Source organism: Equus caballus, chromosome 12 (assembly GCF_041296265.1).
Source record: "Equus caballus isolate H_3958 breed thoroughbred chromosome 12, TB-T2T, whole genome shotgun sequence".
In the NCBI taxonomy this organism is placed as follows: domain Eukaryota; kingdom Metazoa; phylum Chordata; class Mammalia; order Perissodactyla; family Equidae; genus Equus; species Equus caballus.
Window position 1 is genome coordinate 39973475 of NC_091695.1, and position 13540 is coordinate 39987014.

Sequence of the window (13540 nt, forward strand, 5' to 3'; positions counted from 1 at the left end):
GCAGCCCCTAGCAAGACAACCTCCTCCAATCGGGGGCGGGGGGTGCCTGGGGAAAACAAGGTTTTCAAATGGCCCTGAATCCATTTAGATGAGTCAGGGAAGCTGCTGGCACAAAAATAGTTTATTGGGGGGAGCCAGAGGAAAGGGGGCAGGTGGGAAAGGGCTGGATGTGGGGACTCTGCCGTGTTCTCTTCAGGAACTAGAGCAAGTGGAGCGCTGTCGCAAAGTGCCCACGGAGGGTTCAGAGCTGCCCAGAGTCTCTGGGGCAAGGGCAGGGGCAGGAGCAGGCAGGCTGGCCTCCGTCAGCAGAGCTGCATCTTCCCAGGAGCCTGAACCTGGCCCAGGGGAGGGAAAAACAGAATCCCAAATGGGAAATTAGATAACCAGCGCCCCCCACCCCAACCTCATGTGGCCTCCTCCCTACCCACAGGCCACACCCATCCCACCCGGTCCTGGTGCGGGGTGTCCCTCACCATCACTGGCCTCCGGCTCTAGCTCCTCCTCTCCACTCAGGGGCTGCTGATCTGCTCTCTCCTCCTCAGACAGCTGGCCCTCTGCAGCCACAGGGGGAATGCAGAGGTCAGACTGGAAGAGGCTGGAGGGGAGAGCTAGGAGGAGTCAGAAGGGAGCGAAGGCTGCAGCACCATACCTGTCCCTGCTGGATCTTCAGGGCTCTCACCGTCCTCTCTAACATCTGACAGCTGGGTTGACTCCTCCTGGCCTTGGGACCCTGTGCCTCCAAATGGGTAGAAGACAGGACAGGGCTGGGGTGGCTGTGCCGGACAGCAGTGCCAACTCCACCTCCTCTAGCCTTTCCTTTGACTCAGCTCAGGGTGTGAGTGCCTTAAGCCTCATACTGGAGACGCAGGAGCCGCCTCTCACCCAGCCCTCAACCATCACCTTTACCTGGCTGACGGGCAGAGATCCTTCGCTGGACCTTCTTTCGGGAACCATCTCTCTTTCGGATGTTTACCTGTGGAGGAGACACTACTGAGCGGTGAGGACTGACCTCCTTCACCAGTGTTCAGGGCCCTTACACCCAAGTCCCCAACATGCCCAGGCCAAAGAAGGATCTACAGTCAAAGAAGGATCACGAAGGGGAGGGCGTCCTTTTCAACCTGCAAAGAGAAGCGATGTCGGGGCCAGATGCCTCCCCACACCCACTGCATGTAGCTGAAGAGCACGATGACGCTGAGGAAGGTGAAGTTGCTGGCGATACCTATGAAGGCGCAGGTCATCGGGAAGTTGTACAGCAGGTACCTGAGGCAGGAAGTAGGGACAGGAAGGAAGTAGAAGTTACTGGAGAGCCCCAGCCTTCTCATTTCCCAGAAGTAATTTCTAGGGCAATTCGAATGAGTTTGGCTAGAGTCGGCCTCCACCTCCTCTGCCTCCCACTCGCTGAGCCAATGGTTCAAGACAATAGTTCTCAATGGACTGCTCATCAGCCTTCCCCAGGGTGCTTTTAAAAAGTCTGATGACGAGATACGAACATAACAAATTCTGGTTCAGTTGGGCTAGGGCTAGGGCCCAGGCATTTGTATTTTTTAAAAGTTAACCAGAGAACTGATATGCTGATGTGCAGCCAGGGTTGAGAACCTGTGGCCTGTGTGAAACCTGTTCCCTCTGCTTAGGACCCTCTTCATTAAGGACCCATGAGACCTACTGAGGCCCACTTCAGGGGTTCCTCACCTGAGCCCAGTGAAGTGGGCATGGATGCGGAGGTAGGCTCCATACAACTGGATGCGCTTGCTGTGGATCTCAATAATCACGCCGGTGGTCGGCACATACTGCAGGGGTGGGGTAGGGTGGTAGCAGTGTCAGGCCAGGATCCTGCTGCTGTCACTCTTACTTGCCCAATCTGAGGTCCGCTTCCAGCCTCTGTTGCTGTCCCTCCTGACCTAGCCCAGAGGCTGCTTGGGTAGCATTCTGGGCTTTGGGGAGGGCTGTCTCCCAGTCCTCCATCACCCCCTTACCGAGTTCTCTCTGTATTCTGGGTAGAGCTCCACCTCCAGGAGCTGCTTCTGCTCTGAAAAGCCAAACAGCAGGAGGCTAGAGAAGACTAGCGTGTCAAGGATCTGGAGCAGGTTTGAGCGGTAATGCAGCATCACCTGCCAGGGCCGGGAGGGAGAAGTTGGGGACCCTTAGGTTCCTATGGTCCAACTCACCCCTGCAGTCTATGAAGGCTCCTTCTTCCTCAAGTCCCCTGCCCCCTCACTTTCACTTCCTACCACGCCCTCCCCCCCAAGTCTTGACCCAACCATTCCAATGCTTGAGTGACATCTCCATTCTGCCCTGCCTGACCACATGTCTCTGTTCCAGGACAACAAAGCCCTCTCTTCTAGAAACCTTCCTCAGTTAAGCCCAACACTGTCTCTGATCTACCTTTCCCCCAAATAATTCTATAATCCAGAAGAGACTAAGTCCCAGTATACCATCTGAAGCTTTCTTCCTCATGTAGACATTTAGGAATTTGCTTCATGATTTTTTTTCTTGGTTCTGTTGACAATTAATAATTGAGTCTAACATATACTGAACACCTACTATGTGCTAATAAGCCTCTTTTTTTTTTTTGGTGAGGAAGATTGGCCCTGAGCTCACATCTGTTGCCAATCTTCCTTTTTGCTTGAGGAAGATTATTGCTGACCTAATATCTGTGCCAATCCTCCTCTATTTTGTATGTGGGGTGCCACCCCAGCAAGACCTGATAAGTGGTTTGTAAGTCCACGCCTGGGATCTGAACCTGCGCTAACCCCAGGCCACAAAAGCAGAGTGCATGAACTTAACCACTACGCCTCACTGAACCCCATGTTTCCTCATTGAACCCCAACTAGTCTTGTTATGAGGAGTTTCTATTACTCCCATTTTAATACTTTGTAACCAAGGGGTTAAGTAAGTTCTTCCTTAGCTAGTATGTTTATGGGTGAGGATTCGAGCCCAGGTCTGTCTGGCTCCAAAGAAGCCCCTTTCTTCAGAGCGGCTCCATGCTTCCTATTTTACCCCAAAACTGGACATACTCATCAGATATCTGGAGGTGTTTGTCTGGCTTGGTAAACTGACTCCTCATCCCTATCCTGATGTGTCTGTGACCACAGAGCTAGGATGTCTTCTCCTGAAGCCCTACCCAGATAGTCTGACATCCATCATCATTCTCCACACCCTCCCAGACAGGCCATGAATACTTACAGAGCGTGAAGAAGTGGAGATGATTCGACCGCCTCTGGTGTAGCATGAAATGGTGACCAAGAACATGCCCAGGTCTTGATTGACAGGGGACTCTGGCAGCTCAAGCTCTAAGGTAACGCGGTACGGCTGTCCATACATCAGCACCTGTCCAAGGAAGCCCCTATCTCTTTTCAAAAACAACATTTTTAATTGTACTGTCCCTGGTCCACCTCCCCCTCCCCCTCCAAATACTCTGCATCAGCCCCCTTGGTTAGCACAGCTGGCCTCTCAATCACTCCCATCCTGAGAAGATGCTGCCCCCTTCTGGTGGATGCATCCCTCCCACGTTTGATCTTCGGTCTCCTGTTGGCTCTTCTGAATCAGACTCTCTACCCCGTTCCAAGAAAGGCTGTGTACGTTTTCCAAAAGTGAACCATCATGTTGTCAACTAGGCCATCTGTGACTCAGGCCTGTCCCTGTGAGGCCATCCCCTAGGGCCCAGCCTGCCTTCACTTATATTACTGTTATTATTTTGAAAGATTTTATTTTTCCTTTTTCTCCCCAAAGCCCTGTGGTACATAATTGTATATTTTAGTTGTGGGTCCTTCTAGTTGTGGCATGTGGGACGCCGCCTCAACGTGGCCTGATGAGTAGTACCATGTCCGCACCCAGGATCCGAACCAGCGAAACCCTGGGCTGCTGCAGCAGAACGCGCGAACTTAACCACTTGGCCACGGGGCTGGTCCCACTTATATTATTAGTTAAACAAGTGCCAGAAGTGCTCACCATCTCCCTAGCCAGCTCTTGCACAGTCATTGTCGCTCCAGATCATCTTTATGTCATTCTGGGCCCCTTATCTTGGTTCTGTTTGTGGAACCCTGAGACTCAGAGTGGAAAGGCTTCTTCACTGGGATTAACCTCAAAAGATTAAAGATTTGCCGCCAAACATACTGTAGTTTTTCCTGATCATTCCTATATTCCTCTAATACTATATTCAGCTATTCTTATCCTGTAGCATGACCCTCTCAGGGTGGTATATGAGAATCACAGGGGTGATGGTAAAGCTTTTGCTTTTAACCAAAGAGGGAATGGAATAAAAAAAAGAGGTGAAAAATATTGCCCTAGCCCATAGTGAATCAGCTCCAAAATCTGGATATGGCTATGAGGGTGCTTTGGGCATTTTACCCCTAGGGTAAAAGGTAGAAAACCACTGATCGAAGACTTTCTTTGTACAGATTCTTATTTTCAGTCTGAATTACCTCTTGAAAAAAAAGGACTCCATGGGATTCCTAACCCCCTGTATAGGGCAGATGAATCTAAGCCAGTTGTTTCGCTGAATTCTTTGAAACATTAAAATAGGTAGTTTTTTCGGTGGGTTGGAGGGAAATGGGGAGCAACTGTTAACTAATGGGATTCTTTTTGGGGTGATTAAAATGTAAAACTGATTGTGGTGATGGTTGCCCAACTCTGTGAATATACTAAAAATGACTGAGCTGTACATTGTAAATGAGTGATTGTATGGTAGGTGAATTATATCTCAATAAAGCTGTTTTATATATGTGTATATACATATAAACATATGTGTATATCTATATACACATACACACATATATATATGTATTTTTTTTTAACTAGTAATTCTGTCTAAATAAATGTCATTTCCTCAAAGGGGATCCACGGAATCTAATACCAGAATCTTGTGAGTGACTCTGTGTCTTTGTTCACTTGTATCTGCCTGATGGGCAGGTTCTCTCCGTTCCCTCATTCCCATCTTAAAAGGTCCCCTTGGAGCCTCACCATCTCCACAGTCTCACACTGATCTCTCTAAATTCTTCACAAATTCTTCTGAAATGCAGAATCTGCATCTTACACTTCGCTACTTAACGCAATGTATAGATTTCTACCAATCCTCTGAGCTCCTTGAAAGCAGGAGCACCTCTTCTACTTCTAGCAAGGTGTTACACATGAAGTAGACACATTATTTCATCCATCTATTCATTCAAAGTGTTCACTGTAAATAAACGAAATGGTCAACTTGCTTTATTTATCAGGGACTTGGGCTGGATCTCCCCTCACCCTTCATCTTTCCCTTCCTTCCTCATCCCGCAGCCTCACACCTGATTGTTTTAGCTCCCTACAACACCATTATGATCCCTACAATGGGCAGCCACACAACTGTGTGTACCATCCCTGGTGCAGACGTACTGTGGCTTTGTTTCTAATCCTCTCTCAGTATATTCCACTTATTATTATTATTATGAGCTACAGAAGCGCATTGAGTCAATGTCTTCACAGAACATTCTATAATAATCTCCAACTTCCTTTCCTGAGTAGCAGGACTAGAATGACAAATCTGTGTTGCAATGCCCAACATCCCACATTTGATTACTTTGAAATGTTCCATTTGGGGCCTACTCATCTGACCTGGCAAGTTTTCTTGATAGGGTGTGGCTCCTGGTGGTAAATCGGAAGATGTCACAGGGTACACAGTCTCCCAAATGATTTGTACTGCCAAATAAGGCCGGTCTGCACACCAATCCCAAGGAACCCGACTCTACAGCTTACAGTCTTCCCTTCAGAATGACCATTTATTTCTATCCTGTGTTTTCTATGTTTAAGTCAGTGTCCTCCCAGGTACCACTTTTGAAAAATAATTTTCAAATGATTTTTAAATTCTTAGTAAGTCTGACCACTGATTCCTTCTAATCACATTGCTGACGGACAACTCAAAAAACTCTAGTGATCAGAAATGATGTTGTTGGGGGCTGACCCGGTGGCACAGTGGTTAAGTTCACACGTTCTGCTTTGGTGGCCCGGGGTTCATTGGTTCGGATCCCAGGTGCAGACATGGCACTGCTTGGCAAGCCATGCTGTGGTAGGCGTCCCACATGTAAAGTAGAGGAAGATGGGCATGGATGTTAGCTCAGGGCCAGTATTCCTCAGCAAAAACAGGAGGATTGGCAGCCAATATTAGCTCAGGGCTAATCTTCTTCAAAAAAAAAGAAATGATGTTGATCTTCCAAGGTCCTTTTGAAGTGTTCAGGGATCCTACCCTTTCTCAGAGCCTCCACCAGCTTGCCTAATCTACAAGGATGGATTCCCTTTCTGCATTTCTCAGGGTTTCCAGGTTTGCTGAAGTCACACTGGCATCTGGCCAGTCCTCTGGCACATTACACTTTCTAATGACAGGTTACATATTACATATATTTATCAAGAGTTTCATAATTTTACATACAAGCTTTCAAAACTCTTGGGTAGAGTCCATCTGAGTCCAATGAAATAGCTGATTTGTTCATTTACATTCATTTAAGTTTAAAACACATCTCACTATTAGATATGGCCTGGCTGAAATCATTTGAGGAGAACATTACTTACATCTACTGCAGGAAAGAATCCACACAATCCATTTAGAATTTAATTTTCTTTAACCTCCCTTTCCTTAAGAGCCTTCCTCTTAGTCTCTATTACTCAATTCCTGCTCTACAGGTCTTTCTCAAGCCTTCTTATTTCAAGTCATCAAAGCTCTAACGAAACCTATCTTGAGCTCCCATACTTACCCGATCACGTCCACCCTTACCCAGCGAGACATTGGCAACAGGGAAGGAGCAGAGTAAGGAGGCAGAGGAATCGCAGTCAGTCCTAAAGGAGAATGGGGATGACACTCTGCTAAGCTTAGTCTGCTTACCTGTCCACATCCCTCACTGGCCCCCTAAGGCTCCTGCCTGTCCCCTATCCCTTCTCCCAGAACAGGCACCCTTCTCTCTGTTAGAGAGATGGAGAAGAAATGCAGGCAGGAGATTCAAGCCACCAGAATATTCCTTCCTTTCTCTTCCTGCTGCCTCAGCATATTTCCTCTCATCAGAGCAGACATTCTTAAACGGGAATATATGGATACTTAGTTGAACAGTTTCAGACTTAAGTGTTTCTAAAGACTCACTTGGGGAGCTTGATAAAAACGTAAATTCCCAGCTTCCACCCCTGGATTCTGATTCAGTAGTTCGGGTCTGGGGTCTAGTTTGAGAAAACTCCTCCAAAGGGATCCACAGATGGTTTTCAAGAGGCTCACTAACCTCCTCAAATTGTAAGCAAAATTGCACACAGGCATGTGTGTGCAGCATATGCGGCCAGGTTAGTTCCAAGATGACCTAAGGGACTGGGCTGGCTCAGAAGTCTACAGTGGCCCTGAGAGTGGTCTGATCCAACCTAAATAGAACCGACCCTCATAATGACAGTCTACGACAGGGATTATTTTTTTTCTCTTCTTTTTAACCAGATTTCAGTAACGGGAGGTAGAACTAGGACCCTAGAGCCCTACCAGCTCAGATCTGCCCCAGCCTTGGACTGTGAAAGGTAAGAAATCATATAAGCACACTGGGCTCAAGTTTCCCCCTCTGTAAACGAGGGTGGTGGAACTGAATAAGCTCTAAGGGTCCTTGCAGCGATTCTCTCACAGGATTCCTCTACTTCGATAGAAGACCCCTCTCACCTGTAGTAGAAATGCACGGGGCTGAGGTGGCTGACTGTCGGCATGTACGAATAGTAGAAGGAGCCATAGAGGAAGACAGACACCCAGAGCAGGAGAAGGAGGGTACACAAGAGCACCCCAAACTGCAGCAGCAGCTTGCGGGCACGGCCTGCCAAGCAGTGGCCAACCTCCTGGGCCCACAGTAAGGCAGGTACTGGTGGGTCATTGACCATGGTGGAGAGCGCAGGGGGTCTGGCCCCAGGTTCAGGCCTTGAGTTCCTAGCTGTCCTGCCACCTGGACGCCACCCCTGGCCATGGGATGAAGCAGCTGGTGGTTCCTGGGAAAAGACAGAGAAGGGGAAAGAATGGCTCCTTTCCCGGGGGAGGTAGGGACAATAAGGAGTTACTGGACTGGCTCTGAGGAACCAGAGATGGTAGGACATAGCAAAGTCTTTGTTTCATACAGCCTTTCTCCAAATGACTGTATTTCTCAGCCAATCATCCCTCTGCCCCCAGTGCCAGAGCTCCTCAGGTGAACTCGCCCTCCAGCATCCTGATTCTGGGACAGGCCATCTTGATACTCATTCATAGCAATATACAACATACAGAGGATGAGCACCTTCACATCCTTACAAGGCCCTTTTACACAGACGATGACACTGAATCCACACTGCACGGAGAGAATGCGCGACTTGTCTAAGGTCACAGAGACAGACTCAAAGCCAGCAGCCTAAGCGCTGTCACAAGTGCCTCCTCAGTTTCTCCTCTCCGCCTCGTGCTGCGCTCTCTCCCCGACCGGGAGAGCGTCCTGAAGCCAACGGCCGCTCCTGGCCAGCACCCTCCGGATCGGCGGTGGGCGCGGTGCCTGAAGCCCCACCTAACCCGCCACCATGGAAACCAGCCCGCCGCCGCCGGAGCTCGGCACACTCACCAGCCTCGCCGGCTGCCGGCGCAGCTGCGAGAAGGAACTTCCGCCTCCCGGGGAAGCCCCGCCCACTCCCGCCGCCAGCCTTGGGGGCGGGGCCTCGCCCGGGGGCGGGGTCCGGCGCAGGGGGCGGGGCCTGCCCGAGTGCCGAGCTTCCCACGTCCGCGCGCTCCGAGCTGTCCATCTCTGCGGTCCGTTAGCCTCCGGTTACCGTGACCAAAGGGGACAGGCGCGTCCCTCCAGGCCCCATGAGAAGCCCCAGGGCATGCTCCAAGTCAGTAGCATCCCCTAAGCCCACCCCTCGAGGCCGCAATCACAGCCCTCCGCCCCACACCGTCACCACTGGCCATTTAACCCCTGGAAACGGGGAGAGAGACAGGCATCAGCCAGCTCTGGTTTTTATCGGCCACGGCTCCTTCGACCTGTAGGCGTCCAACGCAGAGAGCATTCGCCCAGAAAACGCTGCAGTCTGCGGGACCCTGTGCATCTTTCGCGTTGCGCGGCGCACTGGCTGTTCCCTATTCACCAGAAGGGTAGCATTTCGGCTCCGTGTTCTAGCTCCATCTTTTACGATGAGTGATCGACTTCCTCTGACCCTAACTAGACTATCCCTCAGAGTCCCCACAGCGCATTACCTAGACTAGGTCTCGGCAGACGGCACCTCCTATTTTGTATGTCTATTCACCCCAAATAAAATCCCTCAGGGGGTAAGGGCAGTGTTGCGTACATCTTTGCATTCCCCACAGCACCAAGCACAACGCTGCAGGCGTGGGAGGTAATCTCAAACCAATATCCTCCACCCCCACCCAGGAAGCCCATCTATTTCCAGAAACCCACCCTGACTGTCCTCACAATGCCCCCTACCTCGTCTTTGTCCGATTCTTTGATCTGGTCTCCCCACGCCTCTTTTTCTCCAGCTTCTTCTTTTTCTCTTTGGTCTGTCATTTCTTTAGACATCTTCTTGACGTACCTCGCTGCCCCTGGATCTTCCGTCGAGTCACTTGTGGCTAGAACATGAAGTGGTGATCTAGCAGCTGATACCTGTGGCGCATCACATTTTCCTGGGTATGGGGAATGACGGGTCCCTGGGAGAGAAACGAAAATTCAGGTACTAAATGCTGTGTCAGAGTAGCGGGCGGGGGGTGGTGACTGCCCAGCTGATGTCAGATTTTCAAATGAGCAGGGTCCCCCGGCAGCCAGTACAGACTCCACTGCAGGGGCTGTCATAGGTCTGGACCACCTCATTTGAGGGGGGAATCTGCCTGGGCCTCAGCTCCTTCCAGCTCCTTTGAGGAGGGCTCTAGCCCGGACTCAGGATGCCTGCAATGAGGGAGGGGCAAGTGGTGAGACAGTTAACAGTGGGGGTGTGCACAGGGGCTGCAGGCAGCAGCCAGGCTCCCCCACTGGCCAGGCAGTTGGTATGCTCCAGGATGTTAGCAGCTCCTTCCAGCATCCTTCATCCTTCAGGTACCAGCCGTCTGGGCAGTGCTTGAGCTGCAGAAACTGGGACCAGCCCTCCACAGACCTCTGACCTGACCCTCCCGAGTGGCTTTCTCTGTATTAGCTGCTTCTGCTGCTGCGTCAGATATTTTCAGCTGCAACACCCTACAAGGTGGGACACCCATCTCAGGAGGTTTTGGTGCACCCCACTGACTCTACTCCCCAGGGCTGCTGCCGCCTGTGGCCTCAGGTGAGAAGGGAGCATCCTGCTTTTCTCCCATTGGGGCTCGAGGGGGCAGGTGGGGGTTATGTGCCCTCCTCATCAGGGTGGGGCTCATTCTGGTTGAGGCTTGCAGAGCTGGGAACACCCATGGCTTGAAGGGCTGAAAAGCCTTAAGTCTTTTGTATGTTTAATGATCTGTGGCCTCGCCCATGTGGGAGTTCGGGGAGCATCTCATCCCACCCTCTCCATTTCCTCAGCCGAGGAAGACAGGGATGGGAAAGGCCACTGGAGGATGAGGATGAGAGCGGAACAAAATATGGGGGCACATGACCACAGCCTTGTAAAGGTTGGTGAGGAGTGAGCACAGAGGGGGCCTTCAGCTGAGATCGTGCAGGCCCCCTATCATGCTCTGAGCTGTACCTCTCTTTTCTCCAGGATGAAAGGGGAGACCCCTGTGAACAGCACTATGAGTATTGGGCAAGCCCGCAAGATGGTGGAACAGCTTAAGATCGAAGCCAGCTTGTGCCGGATAAAGGTGGGTGGGACCCTGGAGCCCATTAGTTGGTCAGGCTGTGCTGTAGATTCTCAAACCTCAGGACAAAAGATGCTTTCTTTCCTTGACTCCCTGAGATCAGGGGAGGAGTCTCCGGCTCTGTAAGAAGGGCTGTCCTCAGGCCTCTGTGGCCGATGAGGGAAGAGAAGACTGTCTTAAGGAGCGGTCTTGAGAAGGCAAAAGATAACCCATTTGGGGAGGGAGGCTGCAGTCCCTTTCAGCGATTCTGGCTAACGGTTCCCCTCCTGGCTGTGCCCCAGGTGTCCAAGGCAGCAGCAGACCTGATGACTTACTGTGATGCCCACGCCTGTGAGGATCCCCTCATCACCCCTGTGCCCACTTCGGAGAACCCCTTCCGGGAGAAGAAGTTCTTCTGTGCCCTTCTCTGAGTTGCCCTGTTCTTCCTCACAACTCCTCATCTGTCCCTCTCCTGGGCCCTTCCTTAGGTCAGTAACTGTTCTGAACCCCTAAGGGTCCCTGCATCATATTCCTAGTCCTTGACGACCCCTGTGAGGTTATCTGAAGCACAAGGCCCTCCCTCACCTGTCTGTCCACCCCGTTTCCTCAACCACTATGGCGACTCCAAGCGCTCCTTGCCTCGGGGCACCCTTTGCTCCACCCAGAGAAGGGCCATCAGACTCCTGCCCCCTTCCCTCTGTGACCCCCTCAGACAATGGAGAGAGGGAAGGGCCGGGGGCTTGCTCTCAGTCTCACCTGGAGCTATGGGAAGGGTAAAGCCATTTGAAGAATAAAGTCATCCAGAGTCTCAGAGGACAGCTCCTGTGTTAGCGTTCTTGGGGGAGAGGATCATAGTCAATGGACTTAGGGGTGGCTGCGGCAGGGGAAAGGCTTGCCATACCCAGGGAACAGGGCCAGTCAAAGCAGGTTAGACATTGTCTAGGATCTGAGATCGGCGGGGTTGGGGGATGGCGGGCGCGAGAGAGCGTCTCAAGTGGAAGAATTGTTACAACAGACGCCCAGAGGCTGCGGAGAGCATTCACACACACACACACAAAGAAGAAGGCGATGAAGTGAAAATGAAAAACAGACCGAACAAGTTGGAGGTAGGGAGGGATCCCGGAGGGGAGTCGCAGACAGGAGGAACCCAGTAACGGAGGGGAGGAGCTCGACTCCAGTTCCTGCGAAGGGGCCGGTTTCACTTCTAAGATGGCCGCGCCCACGGCGGGTCCTGCCCAAGATGGCCGCCGCCAAGGGACGGCTCCAATATGGCGGCCCCACGTCACTGCGTTGTCCGTACAGGGCTTCTCAGCCAGCCCCCATTCTTAAAATGGCGGCCCCAGGCCTCCAGAGTTCTCAATATGGTCTCTCCCGTGCTCGTCTGGTCTCAAAATGGCTGCCCCTGTCCTCACCAACTTGATACCCACTCCCACCCGCCCTGGAATCTGGAAGTCGACGTTCCCCGATCCAGGTGAAGGCACACGGGCGGCTAGAGCCAAGGATCACGGGACAAGGGAATCCCAGCAAGCACTGCGTAGCAGGCGCTGGTCGCGTGCAGCTTGCGAGGGAATCTAGGTTTCTACAGCTTGCTAAATAGAGGATCCCTCTGGAGCGGAAACGTAAGCGTGCGGTCAATGACCGGCGCCGTCCGTCTCCGGGCGCCGTTCCTTAATCGCCTCCTGGTTTCCTAGGAGTTGGATAAACCCCAAATTATTCAATTTCGATTTCCTGGTAGAACTGGGGCTTGCTATGCTCCCATTTCCCCCTCAGGCCCATTCTGTCACATCCGCCAGAAGCAACGTCCCCGCCCCTAGCCTGCCTGCCACCCTTCGTAGTGGTCCAGCATGCTGCATGGCCAGAGGCCAAACCTAAGGTTTTGTCTCACGAGCGCCTCCCAGACTCAAACTTGGCAGTTTATAAGCCCCAGAATGCCTTTCTAGATGACTTTTCCTTCCGAGGGTGAACATACGAAGGAAGAACCAGGGCTAAGGCAAGGATAACAGTCCCAGGATATCTGCTCCTTATGGATTGTCAAGATCCCCCCCCAAACTCAGGGATACATCCTTCGGGTGGAGGGGCGGAGCTTAGACCAGCTCATGTTTTGTACCTGGATACCCTGGGGGGCGGGATTGCCCTGCAGTAGTAGAAGGGTGACCTGTATTAGGGATAGCCCACCACCCCCAGCTTCCCCACACCTTCACACAGGAAGTCAGCAAGGGGAGAAGAAACCAAGGGAATAAAGTGTTCCACACAGGCTACACAGGCTCCGGGGGTAGGCAGTGAACTTGGGGCACCTTCAGGAATAGCAGTTTTCCAGCTGTTGATGAACTTTGGAGCCCTAACAGGTCCTGGAGATCATCTAATTAATCCCCTCATCCTAGAGATGAAGAAACAGGGAAAGTAATCTGGCTGCCTTTAAGTGGGGACCTACCCCCATTCTGTTCAGGAGCTGGCTTGGGTCCTTCTTGGTGTTTGTGAAAACTCCTGGAAGGATCAAGTCTTTTAATCCCTGCATCTTGACAGTGTCTGGCACAGAGCAGGCATTCAAATACCTAAGGAATGGATCGCACTATACACACTTAAATGACAAGCAGTCACTTCTGAAGAACCTTTCCCTCTTCCTACTGCATCAGAGTGTTGGGCAAATTCCAGGGCACTAAGTGAAAATTTCCTTATCAGCTCAGACTTGCTAAAAATCCAGAAGCGCTCAATAAATGTAATCTTGATAGTTTTTTTTTTTTGTTTAAGCTCTGCTCAATTTTTCTGCACTCAATTTTTGTACTCATATATTAGGAGTAAATGGCTGCAATCCTA

At 51.4% G+C, this 13540-nt stretch overlaps 2 protein-coding genes and 1 long non-coding RNA gene across 14 annotated transcripts; 2 read left to right on the forward strand and 1 right to left on the reverse strand.

The window, feature by feature from the left end:
- Nucleotides 1-103: 103 nt before the first annotated feature.
- Nucleotides 104-9556, reverse strand: BSCL2 (BSCL2 lipid droplet biogenesis associated, seipin). 11 transcript variants are annotated; one of them, XM_070230022.1, is made up of 11 exons: nt 9417-9556; nt 7649-7965; nt 6720-6801; nt 3184-3349; nt 1974-2108; nt 1690-1787; nt 1119-1260; nt 907-973; nt 650-730; nt 474-554; nt 104-335 (listed from the first exon to the last, which is right to left on the reverse strand). In XM_070230022.1, exons 2-11 carry the CDS (start codon nt 7941-7943, stop codon nt 193-195), a joined length of 1290 nt encoding a protein of 429 aa, XP_070086123.1. In that variant the 5' UTR covers nt 7944-7965; nt 9417-9556; the 3' UTR covers nt 104-192. The 11 variants fall into 11 exon arrangements, with proteins under 11 accessions (XP_070086123.1, XP_070086128.1, XP_070086122.1 ...); XM_070230027.1 differs by having other exon boundaries at nt 104-329; nt 650-736; XM_070230021.1 differs by having other exon boundaries at nt 650-736.
- LOC138916726 (uncharacterized) lies at nt 8653-9728 on the forward strand. The gene is made up of 2 exons (XR_011424064.1): nt 8653-9085; nt 9506-9728. It is a non-coding gene; the product is annotated as an uncharacterized lncRNA (long non-coding RNA).
- Nucleotides 9729-10101: 373 nt separating this feature from the next.
- Nucleotides 10102-11542, forward strand: GNG3 (G protein subunit gamma 3). Of its 2 annotated transcripts, XM_014729628.3 has the most exons (4): nt 10102-10242; nt 10473-10561; nt 10651-10750; nt 11029-11542. In XM_014729628.3, exons 3-4 carry the CDS (start codon nt 10652-10654, stop codon nt 11155-11157), a joined length of 228 nt encoding a protein of 75 aa, XP_014585114.1. In that variant the 5' UTR covers nt 10102-10242; nt 10473-10561; nt 10651; the 3' UTR covers nt 11158-11542. The 2 variants fall into 2 exon arrangements, with proteins under 2 accessions (XP_014585114.1, XP_014585115.1); XM_014729629.3 differs by lacking the exon at nt 10473-10561 and having other exon boundaries at nt 10110-10242.
- The last annotated feature ends 1998 nt before the right edge of the window (nt 11543-13540 follow it).